The sequence below is a fragment of the Microcaecilia unicolor genome, chromosome 5, assembly GCF_901765095.1.
Source record: "Microcaecilia unicolor chromosome 5, aMicUni1.1, whole genome shotgun sequence".
In the NCBI taxonomy this organism is placed as follows: domain Eukaryota; kingdom Metazoa; phylum Chordata; class Amphibia; order Gymnophiona; family Siphonopidae; genus Microcaecilia; species Microcaecilia unicolor.
In genome coordinates this window covers 155810019-155832556 of record NC_044035.1, presented here as the reverse complement: position 1 = coordinate 155832556, position 22538 = coordinate 155810019, and the positions used below count along the sequence as shown (strand labels likewise).

Sequence of the window (22538 nt, the reverse complement as noted above, 5' to 3'; positions counted from 1 at the left end):
CCAATACATTGCACCCAGTGGTGCGCGACACTCTATGGCCATTATCTGGCCATGCAGGCATTGTCACGAATGAGAACTGGGCTTTGGGTCATTGGGTCAGAGTTTAATAGGACTCTCGCCCCTAGTTTAGATTCTGTAACTCGGTCATCTTATAGACGGTTGGACAGACTGACATTTAAAGGATCTGTACAGCGTGTGGGGGTGGTTAATGTTTGGCAACTTGCGCATGAACACTCAAAGCAATATACATTTTATTCCATTCCCCATGATTTTTTCTCCCAAATAGACTACATATTTTTTGATAAGAGACTTACTCATGGGGTTCTTATAGTGGATATTGAAAATATCACATGGTCTGACCATGACCCTATTTGGGTCAGGTGTAAGAGGGACTGTTGATAAATCTAAACCTATACTAGAAGTATACAACTGAAAAGAACTTACAGCCCCACTCTAGAAATTAACCTAGGAACTTTTAGTATTATTCATAGGAGTAACATAGTAAATGACAGCAGATAAAGACCTGTACGGTCCATCCAGTCTGCCCAACAAGAAATCCAAAAACATTTCTAATTGTGTAGGATCAAAGAAGACATAATTCTTCCCTTGCCATCCAATCAAACACTTGCATGGGAACCATAGAAAGACTTTTTGTTTTAACTGAATGCCACTTCTTGTACATCTATGGGAATGGTATGGGATAGCTTCAAGGCTTATATTAAAGGACATTTTTTATGTGAGCTAGTACACTGAAAAGAGAGAGGGAACAAAGGGAAGCAGATCTGAAGGTGAATATCATCCCAGAAAGCGAATGCTACATACCTGTAGAAAGTATTCTCCGAGGACAGCAGGCTGATTGTTCTCACTGATGGGTGACGTCCACGGCAGCCCCTCCAATCGGAACACTTCCTAGCAAAGTCCTTTGCTAGTCCTCGCGCGCCGATGCTCACCGCGCATGCGCGGCCGTCTTCCCGCCCGAACCGGCTCGTGCCGGCCAGTCTCATATGTAGCAAGACAAAGAGAAGGGAAGACACAACTCCAAAAGGGGAGGCGGGCGGGTTTGTGAGAACAATCAGCCTGCTGTCCTCGGAGAATACCTTCTACAGGTATGTAGCATTCGCTTTCTCCGAGGACAAGCAGGCTGCTTGTTCTCACTGATGGGGTATCCCTAGCCCCCAGGCTCACTCAAAACAACAACCATGGTCAATTGGGCCTCGCAACGGCGAGGACATAACCGAGATTGACCTAAAAAAATTTACCAACTAACTGAGAGTGCAGCCTGGAACAGAACAAACATGGGCCTAGGGGGGTGGAGTTGGATTCTAAACCCCGAACAGATTCTGAAGCACTGACTGCCCAAACCGACTGTCGCGTCGGGTATCCTGCTGCAGGCAGTAATGAGATGTGAATGTGTGGACAGATGACCACGTCGCAGCTTTGCAAATCTCTTCAATAGTGGCAGACTTCAAGTGGGCTACCGACGCTGCCATGGCTCTAACATTATGAGCCGTGACATGACCCTCAAGAGCCAGCCCAGCCTGGGCGTAAGTGAAGGAAATGCAATCTGCTAGCCAATTGGATATGGTGCGTTTTCCCACAGCCACTCCCCTCCTGTTGGAATCAAAAGAAACAAACAATTGGGCGGACTGTCTGTTGGGCTGTGTCCGCTCCAGATAGAAGGCCAATGCTCTCTTGCAGTCCAATGTGTGCAGCTGACGTTCAGCAGGGCAGGAATGAGGACGGGGAAAGAATGTTGGCAAGACAATTGACTGGTTCAGATGGAACTCCGACACAACCTTTGGCAAGAACTTAGGGTGAGTGCGGAGGACTACTCTGTTATGATGAAATTTGGTGTAAGGGGCCTAGGCTACCAGGGCCTGAAGCTCACTGACTCTACGAGCTGAAGTAACTGCCACCAAGAAAATGACCTTCCAGGTCAAGTACTTCAGATGGCAGGAATTCAGTGGCTCAAAAGGAGGTTTCATCAGCTGGGTGAGAACGACATTGAGATCCCATGACACTGTAGGAGGCTTGACAGGGGGCTTTGACAAAAGCAAACCTCTCATGAAGCGAACAACTAAAGGCTGTCCTGAGATCGGCTTACCTTCCACACGGTAATGGTATGCACTGATTGCACTAAGGTGAACCCTTACAGAGTTGGTCTTGAGACCAGACTCAGACAAGTGCAGAAGGTATTCAAGCAGGGTCTGTGTAGGACAAGAGCGAGGATCTAGGGCCTTGCTGTCACACCAGACGGCAAACCTCCTCCATAGAAAGAAGTAACTCCTCTTAGTGGAATCTTTCCTGGAAGCAAGCAAGATGCGGGAGACACCCTCTGACAGACCCAAAGAGGCAAAGTCTACGCTCTCAACATCCAGGCCATGAGAGCCAGGGACCGGAGGCTGGGATGCAGAAGCGCCCCTTCGTCCTGTGTGATGAGGGTCGGAAAACACTCCAATCTCCACGGTTCTTCGGAGGACAACTCCAGAAGAAGAGGGAACCAGATCTGACGTGGCCAAAAAGGAGCAATCAGAATCATGGTGCCTCGGTCTTGCTTGAGTTTCAACAAAGTCTTCCCCACCAGAGGTATGAGAGGATAAGCATACAGCAGACCCTCCCCCCAGTCCAGGAGGAAGGCATCCGATGCCAGTCTGCAGTGGGCCTGAAGCCTGGAACAGAACTGAGGGACCTTGTGGTTGGCTCGAGATGCGAAGAGATCTACCAAGGGGGTGCCCCACACCTGGAAGATCTGTCGCACTACACGGGAACTGAGCGACCACTCGTGAGGTTGCATAATCCTGCTCAACCTGTCGGCCAGACTGTTGTTTACGCCTGCCAGATATGTGGCTTGGAGCACCATGCCGTGACGGCGAGCCCAGAGCCACATGCTGACGGCTTCCTGACACAGGGGGCGAGATCCGGTGCCCCCCTGCTTGTTGACGTAATACATGGCAACCTGGTTGTCTGTCTGAATTTGGATAATTTGGTGGGACAGCCGATCTCTGAAAGCCTTCAGAGCGTTCCAAATCGCTCGTAACTCCAGAAGATTGATCTGCAGATCGCGTTCCTGGAGGGACCAGCTTCCTTGGGTGTGAAGCCCATCGACATGAGCTCCCCACCCCAGGAGAGACGCATCCGTGGTCAGCACTTTTTGTGGCTGAGGAATTTGGAAAGGACATCCCAGAGTCAAATTGGACCAAATCGTCCACCAATACAGGGATTTGAGAAAACTCGTGGACAGGTGGATCACGTCTTCTAGATCCCCAGCAGCCTGAAACCACTGGGAAGCTAGGGTCCATTGAGCAGATCTCATGTGAAGGCGGGCCATGGGAGTCACATGAACTGTGGAGGCCATGTGGCCCAGCAATCTCAACATCTGCCGAGCTGTGATCTGCTGGGACGCTCGCACCCGCGAGACGAGGGACAACAAGTTGTTGGCTCTCGTCTCTGGGAGATAGGCGCGAGCCGTCCGAGAATCCAGCAGAGCTCCTATGAATTCGAGTTTCTGCACTGGGAGAAGATGGGACTTTGGATAATTTATCACAAACCCCAGTAGCTCCAGGAGGCGAATAGTCATCTGCATGGACTGCAGGGCTCCTGCCTCGGATGTGTTCTTCACCAGCCAATCGTCGAGATATGGGAACACGTGTACCCCCAGTCTGTGAAGTGCCGCTGCTACTACAGCCAAGCACTTCGTGAACACTCTGGGCGCAGAGGCGAGCCCAAAGGGTAGCACACAGTACTGGAAGTGACGTGTGCCCAGCTGAAATCGCAGATACTGTCTGTGAGCTGGCAGTATCGGGATGTGCGTGTAGGCGTCCTTCAAGTCCAGAGAGCATAGCCAATCGTTTTCCTGAATCATGGGGAGAAGGGTGCCCAGGGAAAGCATCCTGAACTTTTCTTTGACCAGTTATTTGTTCAGGGCCCTTAGGTCTAGGATGGGACGCATCCCCCCTGTTTTCTTTTCCACAAGGAAGTACCTGGAATAGAATCCCAGCCCTTCTTGCCCGGATGGCACGGGCTCGACCGCATTGGTGCTGAGAAGGGCGGAGAGTTCCTCTGCAAGTACCTGCTTGTGTTGGAAGCTGTAAGACTGAGCTCCCGGTGGACAATTTGGAGGTTTGGAAGCCAAATTGAGGGCGTATCCTTGCCAGACTATTTGGAGAACCCACTGATCGGAGGTTATGAGAGGCCACCTTAGGTGAAAAGCTTTCAACCTCCCTCCGACTGGCAGGTCGCCCGGCACTGACACTTGGATGTCGGCTATGCTCTGCTGGAGCCAGTCAAAAGCTCGCCCCTTGCTTTTGCTGGGGAGCCGAGGGGCCTTGCTGAGGCGCACGCTGCTGACGAGAGCGAGCGCGCTGGGGCTTAGCCTGGGCCGCAGGCTGTCGAGAAGGAGGATTGTACCTACGCTTGCCAGAAGAGTAGGGAACAGTCTTCCTTCCCCCCAAAAATCTTCTACCTGTAGAGGTAGAGGCTGAAGGCTGCCGGCGGGAGAACTTGTCGAATGCGGTGTCCCGCTGGTGGAGCTGCTCTACCACCTGCTCGACTTTTTCTCCAAAAATATTATCCGCACGGCAAGGCGAGTCCGCAATCCGCTGCTGGATTCTATTCTCCAGGTCGGAGGCACGCAGCCATGAGAGTCTGCGCATCACCACACCTTGAGCAGCGGCCCTGGACGCAACATCAAAGGTGTCATACACCCCTCTGGCCAGGAATTTTCTGCACGCCTTCAGCTGCCTGACCACCTCCTGAAATGGCTTGGCTTGCTCAGGGGGGAGCTTGTCCACCAAGCCCGCCAACTGCCGCACATTGTTCCGCATGTGTATGCTCGTGTAGAGCTGGTAGGACTGAATCTTGGCCACGAGCATAGAAGAATGGTAGGCCTTCCTCCCAAAGGAGTCCAAGGTTCTAGAGTCCTTGCCCGGGGGCGCCAAAGCATGCTCTCTAGAACTCTTGGCCTTCTTTAGGGCCAAATCCACAACTCCAGAGTCATGAGGCAACTGAGTGCGCATCAGCTCTGGGTCCCCATGGATCCGGTACTGGGACTCGATCTTCTTGGGAATGTGGGGATTACTTAGAGGCTTGATCCAGTTCGCCAGCAATGTCTTTTTGAGGACATGATGCATGGGTACTGTGGACGCTTCCTTAGGTGGAGAAGGATAGTCCAGGAGCTCAAACATTTCAGCCCTAGGCTCGTCCTCCACAACCACCGGGAAGGGGATGGCCGTAGACATCTCCCGGACAAAGGAAGCGAAAGACAGGCTCTCAGGAGGAGAAAGCTGTCTTTCAGGAGAGGGAGTGGGATCGGAAGGAAGACCCTCAGACTCCTTGTCAGAGAAATATCTGATGTCTTCTTCCTCTTCCCACGAGGCCTCACCATCGGTGTCAGACACAAGTTCACGGACCTGTGTCTGCAACCGTGCCCGGCTCGACTCCGTGGAACCACGGCCACGGTGGGAGCGTCGAGAGGTAGACTCCCTCACCCGCACCGGCGAAGCTCCCTCCGCCGACGTGGTCGGGGAGCCCTCCTGGGAGGCTACCGCACTCGGTACCGCAAGCGGAACCGATGTCGGAGACCTTACCCCGGACAATGGGCCAGCCGGCGCCTGGCTCGACGGTACCGGTGGCGCAAGCACCCCCGGTACCGGAGGGGTAGGGCGCAACAGCTCCCCCAGGATCTCTGGGAGAACGGCCCGGAGGCTCTCGTGCAGAGCGGCTGTAGAAAAAGACATGGAAGCCGATGCAGGAGTCGATGTCAGAACCTGTTCCGGGCGTGGAGGCTGTTCCGGGCTGTCCAAAGGGGAGCGCATCGACACCTCTTGAACAGAGGGCGAGCGGTCCTCTCGGTGCCGATGCTTACTGGGTGCCGACTCCCTCGGCGACCCAGAGCTCTCGGTGCCGACACGGGAAGGGGACCGGTGACGATGCTTCTTCGATTTTTTGGAGCGAAGCACGTCACCGGAGCTTCCTGGCACCGACGAGGAGGATGTAGAATCCAGCCGTCTCTTCCTCGGGGCCGAGGCCGAAGAAGGTCGGTCTCGGGGGGGGCTGTACCGCAGGAGCCCTCAGGGTAGGGGGAGACCCACCCGAAGGCTCACCGCCACCAGCAGGGGAATGGACAGCCCTCACCTGCACTCCAGACGAAGCACCACCGTCCGACGACATCAGCAGACGAGGAGGTCTCGATACCACCGACGCCGACGCAGCCCTCCGATGTCGCCCCGATGCAGAGGGTCGATGCCTCGATGCACTCGATGCAATCGGGGGCGAGGATGAAGGTCCGGGCGCCGACGACGTCGAAGCAGTCTATACTCCCGATGCCGATGCCAACGAAGAGCCCGAGAACAAAACGTTCCACTGGGCTAATCTCGCTACCTGAGTCCGCTTTTGTAAAAGGGAACACAGACTACAGGCCTGAGGGCGGTGCCCAGCCCCCAAACACTGAAGACACGACGCGTGCCTGTCAGTGAGCGAGATTACCCGGGCGCACTGGGTGCACTTCTTGAAGCTGCTGGAAGACTTCGATGTCATGGGCGGAAAAATCGCGCCGGCGAGATCAAAACTCGAAATGGCAAAAATGGCACCACAAAAATAGGGGGAAGGAAAACTTCGACCGGGGCCTAATAGGGCTTACCCCGACGACGAAAGAAAACTTACCGGGGCAAAAACTGGAAGTATGGGAAGGGAGAAAACCATAAAGGTCTCCTTCCGACACCTTTTTTTTTTTTTTCCCAAAGAACGAAGTCGATAAACGACGCGCGAGGTCAACTTTGGGGCGTGAACGGCGAAACACGACCGTACCGAGCGCGGACAAAAGAAGACTGGCCGGCACGAGCCGGTTCGGGCGGGAAGACGGCCGCGCATGCGCGGTGCGCATCGTCGCGCGAGGACTAGCAAAGGACTTTGCTAGGAAGTGTTCCGATTGGAGGGGCTGCCGTGGACGTCACCCATCAGTGAGAACAAGCAGCCTGCTTGTCCTCGGAGAAATGTCAATATGCCCATGGCCCTAGTTCAAATGTACAAGATCAGATTTTGTCACTTTGCACATCCTTGAAAGATCTCTGGGGTGGGCAGGGTAATGTATGATCTGGACATTATATGGCAGGTTTATTTTGAGGAGGGTAACCTGGCTAGTAAGTTGCTGCCTCACCAATTGAAGAGACAGTTGGTACAAGATGCAATAGAGGCTTAAACCGAGGAAGTCCCCCTGGCCATGTTGGAGGTGGGTATTACTATTTTACCAAAACTAGGAAAAGACATGAAACTGTGCAGTTTCTATAGATCAATTTCACTCCTTAATCTTGATGTGAAATTATTGGCTTGTGTATTGGCCCCTAGGCTTAATGTCCAGGAATCGAAATTCTTTTAGCATCCCTCAGTGATGATGTCACTTGGTCCGCACCTGGCTCCTTCTACGAGCTTCAGAATGGAAAATGCTGCAAAAATGGGTGTCAAACTAAATGGCTATGAATGGCACCAGCAGTAAAATGGATCGCAGTTCTCAAGCAGAAGGTGGGTAATGGTCATGATAGGACGTCTCAGGAGTCAGCGTTCTTTTAGCGTCCCTTTGTGATGGACATCACATGGTCTGTGACCACCTCCTCCCATGAGAAAAGAAAATGCTGCAAAAACGGGTAACAGAATCTGTGACAAGGCAGAAGTGGTGTGTAGGGCCTGAGCTCTTTCATTAAAACTTGGGGACCATGGGTCAATTTTAGCAGGCAATGGAAACGGTGCCGGTACTCAATACCCCCAAGTACCCCCTCAAAAACAGCCCTGAGTTTATCTTGTGGGGTAGACTGGATGGACCATACAGGTCTTTATCTGCCATCATCAACTATGTTACTATATGTTACCCTTTCCAGTTCTCTTAGAAGATGCGGCATTGGGGAGGACAAGAGGACCCCAAGCCTTATGGTCCTTGTTTAGATCCCTTTTTGTCACCCAAAAAGGGAATGTGACATGACTGGAAACAGGTCTGCTGAGAGAAACCTGAGCACCCTGTCCTAGACCACCACTGCAATACCTAACCTTGCTGGCAGCCAAGTGGGACGAAGGCTTGGGCTTGTCTTCCAACAACCTCCGAGGTTTCAACTCACCTATCCTTTACCAATTTCTTGAGATCCTCCCCAGACAGTAAATTCCTCCTAAAGGGAATTCTATTGAGATGGCTCTTGTAGCGGTGTCAGCCATATATCTACTGTGACTGTAGAATCGGGCAGCAAATATGGCCTCTACCATGCATCTCACCAAAGTTCTAATCAAATCATATGTAAGCCAATCTGGCCTCCAGCCTAAACACTTGCATGGTACATTCCAAATACTTCACCAAGAGAGCCTCTTGGGTTCAGCTGTACCCAATACAGTCAAGCCCTGGAAACATAGGTGCTACAAGTTGCAGCTTACAGCCCTAGGGCAGAAACCTTGAATGCTTGCTTCAATATCAACTCTCCTGCAGATCCTTACGTGTAGTGCCCCTTTCAACAGAGATGGTGGTCTTTTTGGTAACTACTGTAACAGATGCATCTACCTTAGGCTGCTTAAATTTCTCTCTTTCTTCAGGCACTAACAAGTTGAGCTTACACATGGCTCTGCCAACTCTAAGCCCTACTTCTGGAGAGTCCCACTCTGTAGAGATCATGGCTTGAATAGCTTTATGTATACAAAAAGCTTCCGCAGGTCTCCTAATACCTTCTAAGGTGGGATTCCCCCCCCCCCCCCACCCCACCAAGGGAGCTTCCTGCAATGGTGGAAGTGAAATACTGAAGGACCTAGCAATGTCTGGCAGCAGCTCTTCTTTCTCAACCAGGAAAACTATAATAGGATCATTGTTCTCATTCACAGGGAGCATCCAAACGCTGTCTCTTCGCTGCCACTCCAGGTTCTGTCACCACAGAAGCAGAGCAACTCCCTCCTATACCTTGAGCCCTTTGAGATCTTTTAAGGAGGAAGGTATTGTGGAGCAGGAATACAAATTCCAGGGAGACACCATCAGCCTGTAAAAACCCCTCGTGGGAGCCCACTTCACCTGCTAAGTTGAGCTTACACATGGCTCTGCTAATCTAAGCCCTACTTCTGGAGAGTCCCACTCTGTAGAGATCATGGCTTGAATAGCTTTATGTATACAAAAAGCTTCCGCAGGTCTCCTAATACCTTCTAAGGTGGGATTCCCCCCCCCCCCACCCCACCAAGGGAGCTTCCTGCAATGGTGGAAGTGAAATACTGAAGGACCTAGCAATGTCTGGCAGCAGCTCTTCTTTCTCAACCAGGCAAACTATAATAGGATCATTGTTCTCACTCACTGGGAGCTCCCCTTCTTCCACAGGTACCACCAGGAAAGCAGCCCTTGTGCTGAGCCTGCATGGTCCAAGAGCACCCCAGAGGCAAATGATTGGGAGTTCCAATCATCTAGAGCATCCAAACGCTGTCTCTTCGCTGCCACTCCAGGTTCTGTCACCACAGAAGCAGAGCAACTCCCTCCTATACCTTGAGCCCTTTGAGATCTTTTAAGGAGGAAGGTATTGTGGAGCAGGAATACAAATTTCAGGGAGACACCATCAGCCTGTAAAAACCCCTCGTGGGAGCCCACTTCACCTGCTAAGTTGCGCCTCTCCTGCAATTGCAGGCTATGCAATTGTATGAGGCTCAGAAGAGCAGGAAGAGAAAATGGCTGCCTCTCCCACTCTTTTCAAGGGAAGAATGTATGTAATGGAGGATGCTACAGAGACCTCCATTTCCAGACCCATAATGAGGTATATTTTCAAAAAGCACTTAGCCTTCCAAAGTTCCATAGAAACCTATAGAACTTTGAAAGGCTAAGTGCTTTGAAAATATGCCTCAATGTCTTCCTGGTTGGCCCCTACTACACACTCATCCAGGCAAGGCTGAAGGGCAGAAGAGCAACAGCGTACTGCTTAAAGCACTGCGATTACCACTGCTTCGGGGGCAGCACCTGCTGCACTCCACTGGGGATCCATACGACTGAGACTTCAATGAGCTGTGGTGAGCCAACAATACAGCAGTGCGGATGATCTATAAAAGCACTAAATCAGTAGGGCCAGCAAAACACGTTTAGTTACCTGTGCTACTCCTGACTCTACAGTGTGGTGAGCTGTTTGCTCAAGCTTCCTCAGGGCACAACTGAGGGTTGAAGAGGCCTGCTCTTTCCTCAGACCTAGAACCTTCTCACCTGCAGAATAGAGTTGTCTGCTTGCTGCCTCAAGCTGCTTAATTTTCCATTTTTAAAAAGCTGGCTAGACGATAGCTCTACATAAACTGGTGTGGAAGAATGGGAGGGTGGTCTTAGACTCTCTGAGAATTCCCCCCCAATTAAAGTCCCATTAAATTAAATTTAAAGTTTTTTTATTTAAATAGAAATGCTGAAAGGGACTCCCCCTGCTCTACTGGGACCTAATTCTCCAACTGACCTAGGAGCTGGCCTCACTGAACCCTCCAGAGCGGCCCATCACCATCTACTGCAGACAGATAATTACTGAAGAGCTTCAGCTGCACAGCTCGCAACTCTGTATTCTTTGACTCCATCTGCTAATTGACTGGAATAACACTCAGGTTCCACTCAGGTTCTGGACTGGTCTAGTCAGAACACTAAGGAATTATTTCTTTGGTAATCCTTCAGAGTAAAAGATGTATTTCATCCAACAAGGAATAAGCTATTGATGTTCACTGAATGGCAAGAAAATAGACTAAGTATATTTTTTCCTGAACATGAAATTATGCCATATTAATCTTCTCTGGTTCTCATTGAAGAATGATGGCTTTTATAGAATACGAGAGTAATTTAATTGCAACTACACAATCTAGACAGGTAATGCATGGCCACTGCCGAATTCTTACATTAGTAGCTTTGGGAAGGCAATCTACCCACAGTTAATCAGTGTAGTGATCACACATTGCTTTTGCTGATCTTCAAGGCCTGGTCAGTAAAGGTTTTCTCTCTTTCGTTGGGATGCCTTAAAAGACTGATAGAAAGCTATACACACAGTTTCTTTGGACATTCAATGGAAAAATTTTTTTTTAAAGATCTTACCGTCAAACTGATCCTCCCCTTCTGTCATCAGCTCATCATCAGAACAGATGCTCAAAACATTCACCAGCATCTCTGTTACTGCAAAAAAAACAGATCACAGCAAGTAAAAAACATGTATTTAGTCAGACAAAAAGGCAACTTACAATGGTATATGATCCTATGCCCGATGATAGGGCTTTACCGCCCCTATAATCAGAGATAATAGCATGCAAATTTATGTGCGCTATTATCTCTGATCACAGGGTAAAGTGCGGAAGGATTGTGAATGAGCACAATCCTCCCACACTTGCTTGACAGGACTGGGCTGTAAAAAGCCCAGACCTGTCAAACACAGGGGCTGGAGGTCTGTGGGACCACCAGACCCCAAACAGCATGGCCCTGGTGGCCTAGTGCCCCCACCAAACCCCACCCTGAGCCCCTCCGACCCAGGTTCAGGGGGCTGGAGATCCAGTGGTTTCCAGCCCCCCTAGCATCCCCCCAAGAAAAGCCATGGTGGCCCAGTGGGCTGCAAATCAAGCCCCCCCTACCTCTAACGACCCTCTTCCCTATCCTCATCCCCCCTACATAGTTGGAGGAGGGAGGTAGACTCCCTCTTCTTCCAGCAGCCACCTCGAAAATGGAATGGGATGTGCAGGGTGGGGCTTCACACCATATAAGGGACTCCCTTATATGGTGTGAAGCCCCACCCAGTGAATCACAGGATGCACTGGGCAGGGCTGGGAACTGCAATTTTCAAGGCAGTGCTGCTGGAAGAGAAGGGAGTCTACCTCCCTCCTCCAACAGGCACCAGGGGGAGGGCGGGGAAGAGGGCCGCTAGACCTTCAGGTCGGGGGGCTTCATTCACGGCCTACTGGGCCACCAGGACTTTTCTTCGGGGACTGGAAGGGGGGTTAGAGGGCTAGAGACCAACCAGATCTCCAGCGTGTCGGGGTGGGGGGGGGGGGGGGCAGGGGGACACAAGAGGTCCGCCCGACCTCCAGCCCCTTGGTCGCTGGGGGGGGGGGGGCTGCATTGGAGGGAATGAGGGGCCTGCTAACATGCAAATGCATGCTGGACAGGGCTCACCATTCCTCCCCAACGGTCTGCAAACCCTAACACCAGCCCCGATCTGGCGTAGGATTTGGTGCGCTGCTCACTGGGAAGGAATACGTTTAGCATGCATTTGCATGCTACTTGCATTCAGAGCCCGCGAGCACGTTGTTTCGTGCACTCGGGGGCTCATCATGGGACGATAGCAAACACAGGCGCTAGTATGGCGCTAACAGCCTCTAGCACCTGCATATGCTTCTGATCATTGGCCCACTAGTGAGATCACACCTGGAATGTAGATGTACAGCTATACAAGGTTTTAGTGAGACTGTATTTTTATTGGCCAAACAGTTCTTTTCTTGATACCTTCAGGCCTTACTGGGCTATGGCACCATAATCATTCATTTTCAACTGCCTGGATTTTTTCTTTTTTTTTAATCCTCTGCCTCCACTTTATCTAGTCTATCCATCAAGGTGACAGCCCTCGGTCAGGGGGCCACAGGTAACAGCTCCCTTTGAAGTCTAGAATGCATGCACCCTTAAGCCTCTAGAGGTTGCTGAAGTTTGAAGTTACAATTTCCTCCTCCCTGCAGCACCTCCCAAAAAATCCAGGAAGTATGTTGAGACGGGAATTGAACTTAGACCTCCTGAATAGCTGTTTATGGCACACAGCTGCACAAGACCCTTGCTGTCACACAACTGGAATATGGCGTACAATTGTATATGAAAAAAAAAAATCATAAATGAGAATGGTGCACAGCTGTAAAAGGTTCTAGTGCAACCATATCTAAAGCAGGGAATACAGCTGCATATCTTACTGAGATTACATAGGGTGCACTGCTGTACTATATATAAATCACAACTGAATTACAGTGCTCTGCTATATGCACCCTTAGTTAGATTCCCCCTCCTGCAGGAATATAGACTATGGGGTGCAGATAAACATGCCCTAATGCGACCATGGGTAGAATATGCGATACAGCTCTGAACAATCTATTCAGACCATACATAGGTGTGGAAGATCCTAGTGAAATTACAAATGAAATTATGGTACACAGATGTACAAACTCAAAGTAAGATCACATCTGGAACATGGTAAACTTTTTTGCCTCTTTCAAGTCAAACTGTAAAGGATATAGTGCTAATTAAAGAATGCGAACAGCACGCATAACCACTCAAGGGAGTGCAATTTTCAACCAAAGAAATTAACACAAGTAAATCTTTTGTTACTTGGGTAAATTCCTTTTAAAACTACCTTCTCAGGAAGGGGGGAGGGGTAATTTTATAAAGCATTTATAAAGCATATATAAAGTAAAACATGCTTGCACATAGAAAATAGCTCCTACAATGACATCAAACCTGAGGCAAACATCAACTAGGCTGTGACATGAATTTATTCTACATGAAACTAAGAAGAAAGCATTTTGGCTTATAACCATTAGTGAAAAGAAAAGGGATTGATGAGGCTAGAATCTTTGTAGCAGCCCAAGACAAATGTACTATCAATGTATACAAGTTACTAGGTATATGAATATAAATAAATAAATAAATAAATATAATGATCCTACTTGCAGCAGTTCAAATGTACTCACTCATTTCAAATACAACTATTTCAATCCATACAAACTGCATCATCTCGATTAAAAAAAAAGTTTAAATACAAAAATGCTATAGTGAAAAAGTAACCTATACTGCATCATACAATTAAGAACATCTACAGAATTAATCTGGATATATCCCATATGACATACACCTATTACCCTGAAAACTACCATCATTCCATATTAACAAGAACATTAGAACTTAATATACAGCAAAGAACATCATGTAGGAGGGATTCTTCGAGGACAACAGGCTGATTATTCTCACAGATGGGTCGACGAGTTGCATCGTTCCCGGGCCAACGCGGATCGTCGACCCATCTGTGAGAATAATGCAGCCTGCTTGTCCTGGGAGAAAGCGAAGATGCTTACCTGTAGCAGGTATTCTCCGAGGACAGCAGGCAGATTATTCTCACAGATGGGTCGACGATCCGCGTCGGCCCGGGAATGAAGCAGATCGTCTACCCATCTGTGAGAATAATGCAGACTGCTTGTCCTCGGAAAATAAAATCTACTTTATCTACTGTATGGTTTTTTTTCAACACACAATGCTAGCTAGCAACTGATATAAGCAGTATGTTAGCTTTCCTATTAGCTTCTCTAATAAGAGGAATTTGGCAAGGTTGCCATATAATAGCTAACATGCTCAAACAGGGTAATAATATAAAAATAGCACACATCATATAAAACTGTACTAACTATAAAACTAATACATCACAAACAATAAGAAAGGAAGGAGGCAGAGAGGAGGGAAAGGAAAGAAAAAAACAAGGAAAAGAGAGAAAAAAAGAGAAAAGAAGAGGAAAGGAACAGAGGAAGAGGGAAGGGGAAGGGGGGAGTCAGTAGAATCAGTTTTGACATCATTAGGTCAGTGGGAAATGGCATGATGCAGCCAGTTGACGAAAGTTACCTTTTATACACAGAGCTCTCCTTGTCTTTTGTTTTAGGTGTGGAGCTTTTAGTTTTATGGTACACCTTGCCTCTCTTTTCTCTATAAGTGACAACGCACGATTGATCCTATGCAGACAGTTATGCTAACTACAACCTTATAAGCATAAGGCCCAGTTATGCTAACTACAACCTTATAAGCATAAGGCCTCAACCCCAGGAGATCTTAGAACATCTCAATCAATGCAAGCCATCAAGAGCAAGGACAGCTGAGAACAGCCAAAGTAATCTCAATGAAAGCAAAGAACATACCTTTCTCACCAACAAACGGCAAGGACCATGTGAAGACATCCATAAAATTGGGTAACCAGTAGGGATGTGGGGAGCAGTTGAACTGTCGAATATTCATCACGTTATTTTCATATTTTAATACAGCAGCTGGGACATGAAGATTAGAAAAAAAAATTAACATTTTCAGCTCCTGAAGTTAGTCAGAAAAAATAACTTTGGTCTTGTATGGTCACAGTTCAGTTTAAATGTGAAAACTATTACTACTTATGATTTCTATAGTACTACTAGACATACACAGCACTAAACACATACACTTCTGAGATGCTTTGCAGGCAGTTCATCTCCTTGACAACAATTTATTGCCTCTGCGGGAGCCGCCATGGGTTCTGCCGTTGCCCTTTGTGCTCCTCTCACGAAGTCAAGAGGATCCGAAGTGAGCCCTACCCCAGGGAACAGCAAACAAAGTGGTCCTGCCAAAGCTCTGACACAGAGCTGCAGAGATAAAGCAGACTTACCACTGCTGACAATCTCTCCCCAAACACTTGCTCCCCGGTGCTGCTGGATCAGCTCTGCACAGACCAATCAAACCCGAACCTCTCTCTTTTTTTTTTTTTTAAGCCACTGAGGTAAGTCTGAAGCAGTGGGAGGAGAGAAAAGGGATTCCAGCAGAATGGGGAGATAGGGATCTAGACACCTCCGATATGACCCTCCCACTGGCCAAATGTACGCTCTGCTCTACCGGGAACCAGTTGATCAACTGGACCAGGAGCCAATAACTAGAACTAGGAGCTGCTGCCAAACATGTCCATCCACCTGCTGGAGACAGAAAGAAGCTAAAGGGTTGGAGTGTCTCTCAGGGCTTATATATCACAGCTCATTTTAGTTTTCTCTATCTCCACCTGCAGGTTGATGGACATTATTAATCCCACAAGTTCTGGAACAGTAGGACGGACTCTATGGAAAAAGTCATTTTTGCACTTATATGACCATGTATGTGCATAAAATGGCTCTGATAAAATTGTGCATGGCATAAAAGTACACAGCACAGTATGCACATGCTTTTACTGTAAACTACTAGGAGCATGGTCTAGTTGGAGCACATACTTCAATAATCTATGTGTGGACATTTATACCTGCATTCAAACAAGCATAATACCCACGCCTGCAGCATAGCATAAATCCTGTACAGATCATGCCTAGTATTTTATAAAGTCAAATAGGCAAACTGTTGATATTATTTTAATTCTCTATGTTATATGATTTTGTTTTTATAAAATAGGCACAAAATAAGCACCTTCCAGTCTACTTAACCCTGACATACTGTTATAAAATTACCCTTTACTTGTGTGTTTTTAAATCGGGCCTACTCAGAAGCTCAGCAGCAGTGATGTGCACTGCTATGAAGGTCAGAGTTCAGTTCCTGAGCCAGGCTTCTTCTCCTTGTGCTGCTGAGGGCTGAGGAAGTGGAAGAAGCATTAACAGATCCTGAAGGTAGAGAAAGTGTAGTTGCGTACCTGTAATAAAGGTTTTCTACAGACAGCAAAATAAGTCAGACACACAAGTGGGGATGTCATCTAACATCACTAAGATGGGATCTCTTAGGGCTTGGAAAACCTTTAAGGTTTTTCTGAGCATGTGCAAGATTTTCTGCACAGCTGCTGCTATGTAAATCCCCTCAGTCTATTAGAGAGTTTAGGGGTCTGCTCCCTGGGTAGATGGATGGGTCTGTGTCCGATTTATCCTGCTGTGCACAGAGAACCCCCAATACAGGTAAGTACCTACATTATCTCCATTATCAAACAGGTTAAAATCAGCCACACAAATTAGGAATCCCATAGGTTAGGGTTGGCCTAGTCATTTTAATTAAGTAGTTTCTTTGGAAAACCCAGGTGTGTGGGAGAACTGACTGTCAGATGAAAAACTGTTTTAGCACATCTTGTCTCAAGACATTTTATCCACACAGCAACATGGTGTAAAATGTGAATGAATAACCATGTTACCGCTTTATGCATCTCTTCAATGGAAAGAGAGCAGAGGTGAACAATGGATGCTGACATGGCTCTGGTCTAATGCACAGCATCTTTTAGGTGCAAGCCTATTCAGCTGTCACAGTACAAGATTTCTCAACACAGCACACTGATGTTCTTTTGCAATCCACAATGTACAAAGCTTGCTCATCTTTGTGAGCATAAGACTTGGGGTAAGAAGTGTGGAAACAGCAATTAACTGACTAATGTGGAACACAGAAACAATCTTCAGTAAAAGTTTAAAGTGTGTCCAAAGGGCTACCCTGTTGTGAAAGAACTATAGGTGCACAGAGTACGATATGATTGCTTGATGTTCACCTGCTCTCCTAGCTGAAATTATGGTCACGAAGAAAAGTACTTTCCAGCCATTTTATAGGCACTGTGTTAGACAAATTGGTGTCTGAAGTGATGACTGATACAGGCAAGGAAACCATGCCTTATCTTTATATATATATTTTCTTATCTGCAGTTGGGATAGAAGAAATCCTGCAGTATTACTTTGTCAAAGGTTACTCATGAGGCTCTAAGAAATGGCTGAGCTTATCTGCAATTATGAACTGTAGTTCTGGTAGATAATGCTATAGCATGGAGCATCTGTTTCAATACTGCCTAGTCCCAGATTTTAAATGCTTCATTTTAAAGAATGTGCCTTTTTGCTTGTTTGTACAAAACATTGCTAGCTGGTTGTTTGTCTGGATGAGTATTCTCTTCTCTGAGGATTTAAGAGAGTGTTGGAGACAGCTCAGATTTCATATGGTGCTGTCTTTCCCATCTTGAATAAGTTCCTTGAGTGTAGAGGTATGTGTATGATGCATTTGTGATTAAAAGCACTTGATGTTGAGGCTTATGGAATGGAAGTCCCTGAGCCAGACTGGAGCATGTCTTCTACCAACTGAAGGCATAAAGAGCCCATTTGCTTAATCTCATTACAGGAAACAGTGGCTGAGACAGCTGGTTCCACTGAAACTTGAACACCCACTGCAGCTAAAATATGCAGAGGAGTGTAAATGGATTTACATTAACTATCACTGTTGTGTAGTCTAGCAAAACCAAGATAGTGCTTGCTGGAGCACAGCTTTTGCTGGTAAGCTTCTATGTAATTACAATCTTCCCTATCTGAATGTTAAAGAGAGCTCCAATAAACTGAAGGATTTGATGACTGACAGCTGATAACAAGCCCTAGAGATTCAAGGAGGCAACTGGTCATTTGCAGAGAATATTTGTTTTTTGGTACTGAAAATCTTTTCAACAACCAGTTTTTCAGGCATGAGAAACAAAAAAAAACAAACAAACAAACAAAAAAAAAAGATTCCCTTCTTATGCAGGTCTGAAGCTACAAATGCTGCTAGACTTTTTTTTTAAACATTCTCTCTGGCCTGCTTCTAGCATGAAAGGAATACTTGATAATGATTGAGGACTTCTTTTCTTGCAGAAGGCTGTACTGCTGTTCAAGGGAGGAGACCAAGAGGGTTATTTGAAGAGATTTTAAGGAAGTAAAGGCAATAACTGAGTTAATATCCTTAGTACACATCAATCTTTTGTAATGGAGATCCATGAGTTGCTGAAAAGGGACAGTCTGCTTCATATTAGGAGAGAAGGCTGGTTATGTTGTTGACTCTCAAAAAAGATGGCAATATCTTGGACTGGTCAACTGTCTGTAATTTAGGCTGGCTCCTAGTCTGCTGATGGATTCTCCAAGTCTGCAGGGGCTGAATTAGTTGTTGCCTTTGTCTGAATTTTTTCGGCATTCCCTTAGAGGACATACCTTCTTATATTTACAAACTGTTTTGTAAAAGACCATTTTTGCAGAGTAGAACAGGGGTCCTTAATGATGTTAACTGATTATTTCAAATTGCCTCCACACAGGGTTTCCCCATTGCAGGGCACATCAGCAAGTTTATCATGGACTCCCCCCAAAGGCCAGAAGCCCTGAGCCAAGCCATTCTTCTTGCTCCCATGGCAAGAGATGATAATCAAGATGATGTGCCAAATGTTTCACTGACTGACAATGGGGTTTACTCAACGTGTTCAGAGACAGTGATGTAACCTGTCTCTTTGTTCCTGAAGCAGGACATCTGGAAGAGATCTGATTTTATCAATACACTGATGCATATATTGTATCAAGCAAAGCTGGTATGCCACATTCCTAGAGGTGAGCATAGTTCCTTGAAAGATTTTTATACCAAATATGTTGGGACTTCTGATCTTTTCCAGGTGGTGCATTGGAATGTTCCTTGGTTTTAGTGAAGAGTATTTGATGGGTTGCTGAAATTTTTACATTGTCTATTTTCTATAATTTTATGTAAAATGTGATTAAGCACAGGTTCACATGGCCAAATAGAAGTATAATAAATACATTTTTTACAGTTTTCCAGACTAACTGTACAACTACTGACTGGCATGAGAATTAGCCTACACAGAAGCCAGGTCAAATACCATGCACCACAATAAGTGAATACATCACCTATTTACCTTTATGCTATAGCAAGGTGGCTGAATATTGTCCCCTGAAAGACCAGAACTATCTGCCTTCAGTTCCTTATCTTCCTGAAAATGGAAAAAGCCTCCTTGTACATCTTCCTTATGAAAACCAGGAAATAATAGTCCTTTTGAGGAGACCTATTCCTGGGAACTTGAGAAGGACTGAAATGCAAACCAGTTCATTCTTCAATTTGTGACCATTCTAGAAACTCTCTTCGTGAATCTTTCAACAGCTGTGACGAGGGTGAGTAATCTTGTTCTTCCATTAATCTGTCCACAGAATTGGTGTTACCAGTATAATAGCCTTTAGGAATGATCTGGAAGCTTCTATGGATTTCTTAATGGCAGGTGTTGATTGCTGTCATGATGAGATTTAGACACCCTCGGAAGATTGTGAAAGGAACTGTTCCTGAAGGGACTCCAAAACAGAAGAAATGTGATGGCTGGGTAGATCCTTGAAAAAGTTCATCTTCTAGTCCATACTCTCAAAACAGAGCAGTTCTGATGAAGGACCCTGAAAGACATCAACCTTTTCTGGAACAAGTACCAGTGATTCTGTGCAGGTGGTCTGCACTGACTTCTGCACTAATTGTTAATCTTGTGCTAAGCACACTTACTTTGGCTCCTTTCTTGTTGCTCAATTTATACATCTGCAGAATAGTGTCTTCCTGCACTGAGTGCATTAAAAGAGTCATAAGTTCTGAACTGACAACTGAGGTGATGTCTGCACAATAAGTGTTTGCTACTCTAAAGATACAGTCTGTATCCTCAAGCCTTATGCTGAAGATTTAATCACTTTGGGCTCAACCATTTCCTTTTAGATTATTTATTTATTCATTCAGATTTGCAATACTGCCTTTCCTAATGTATAGTTCAAAGCAGTTATCAAATTAAAAATAAAACATAACACACATAGAAAAGGAACTACAATTTAAATAGGAAAGAACAAAAGTAAAGGACAAAACAGCAAACCAATAGAAAACAGGATTACACACAGACATCAAAAAAACTTTGTTCAAGTTGTGGAAAAGGCTTAACTATTTTCTTCAGGTGTTTGTGAGGTGCTTAGAACTCCAACGGTGTTTTTGCAGCACCCTTCTTAAGTTCAATAAGGACTACATTTTTTTGTTAATAAATAAAATCTTCACTTAATTTGCTCAAACATTTTGATCTAATTCTGTCCTTAAAACATTTTGACAGTGACAGCTGTTGTAAGATATATTTAATTATTATGGTTGAAAAAGGTATACAAAATTGAGGCAGGTTCTTATTCAGCTAGAAGCCCACTTGAGAAATCTGATCAATCAATCCTTTGCTTGTAACTTTTTTGTGTTGACACTACAACAAAGTGCAGAGAACTCTTGTCAAGAGATTTCTCAGAAAAGATTTAGAGTATACATGGGATGCCTTGTTGCCAGGCCTGTTGCTCTTCATTTTACAGTTTAACTAAGGTATTGGCAGGGCCCTTGCCGCAGAATTACAGGAACCAGTTTATTAACACTAAACACACTCTATCTTTAATTATACATTATTTTTTGGTATGGGTGGGTGTCTTGAATGAGCTTTGGAGCACTGTTTCGTTATGTCTGAATAAGCTAAGTGGTTGCTTGCTTGTTTTTCCCTTTATGTGCACAACTGCCTGTTTGTCTTTGGCATGTGTGAATTTTAATTTAAAGAAAAATTATATAAATAGTTTATAAACGAACATAGACATATGGGGCAAATGATTGAAGCTTTAAGGAGCTTGGATCTGAAATAGTGGGTGCTAGAAGAGGTCCGATAGGTCTCCTATGTACCCATCTGATGCTTCTATGTCTTTTTAGTATACCAAAAAAATAATATAGCATTAAAGATAGTGTATTTAGTGTTAATACACTGGTTGCTTTTGTTGCTACCTTTTCCACTACTCCTATTTGCTACTTTGATATTGCTATCTGTGGAGTGGTTTTTGTTTTTCCTTTATTTTTTGGAAAAATTACAGGAAGCCTTTGGCTGAGTTGGGCTGGGTGGATGACTGACCAGGTAAGTATGGGTATACCTCTCTCCTTCCCTCTCTATCTCGAATCCTAGTTCATCCTTCCCTCCTCCACAATCACTCCCAGTTAAGCAGGCCAACAGCAGAAGAGCAACAGTGCCTCGAGACCCTCCTTTACCTCTCTCACCAATCACCAAACTAGAGGTTTGAACCATGTGAAACATAACAAATTTTGCTATAGTATCCATGCAATTCAAAACTACTAGTCTGGCTCTTATAGGCAAAAAAGGAGGAGGTGCTGGCCTGGGGCACCCCAAGACCTGCTCTCCCTCCACCTTCATGCATTTCTGAATTCCCCTCTCCATCTTGTTCCTGAGATCCTTTCCCCAACTTGATACCCCCTCTCTCTGCCACCCCACCCCAATATCTGAGATCCATTTCCCTCACACACAAAAATAAATATATTACATAAACATACAAACAGAATTGGAAAATGACTGTGATCAGGTACTTCTCCTTAGGTTTTAGGGTAGGATTCTAACTAGGTTTATTTGAGGTGGTCAGATTAGTGCAGTGCCTTTCCTGCAAGGCTTGAACCACTCTTGGCAACATCTTTGTTCAAAAGCTGTGCAAAGTGAAGTTGTGGCCTTTGCCCTTAGCACTTCGTATGATCACATGTAAGCAATACCTTCTATGAGCATGTTAGGCAACTGCTAAAGCTTCCAGTTTGCTTCTTGTATAAGCTGTGAAAACAGAGAACACTAAATTGAAAGTAAAAGAGTTTTGAAGAAAAAGATGTATCAAAATACAGGAAAAACTGCAATCAAGCTACTAGCACTGTGGGTCAGCAGAGCTAAAGCTATGACTCATATGTTATGCTATGCAGCAAACCAGCAGTGGGAAGGATCTGCCAGGATGTCCTCTGACAATGACGAAAAAGAAAACTAAAGACCAGAAGGCCAAGAAGTGTGCAGAAAACCCCCATGCATGCTCAGAAGATTTTCATGAAAGCTCTTGTACAGTTCTAACATTAGAAAGAATCATGTGACCCATCTGTATGAATCAGTGCAGCAGTTTGTCATCAGACAGTACTTTGATAAAAACATTGAGGATCACAGATGAACAAAGCAACTCCACCTCTCATGCTAATGAGGATAGAACTGACTGCTCCCAGAGGAATGTTTCTTCAAAAACAT

The 22538-nt window shown here is 46.1% G+C and overlaps 1 protein-coding gene across 1 annotated transcript in view; it reads right to left on the bottom strand.

Annotated features, from left to right (window-relative positions):
• Window positions 1-22538, bottom strand: part of LOC115470365 (serine/threonine-protein phosphatase 2B catalytic subunit beta isoform-like) — a 137404-nt gene that overhangs the window by 31462 nt on the left and 83404 nt on the right. Inside the window, 2 exon segments of the mRNA XM_030203467.1 lie at window positions 11051-11128; window positions 14881-15006. Of these exon segments, the coding sequence (XP_030059327.1) occupies window positions 11051-11128; window positions 14881-15006 (204 nt within the window).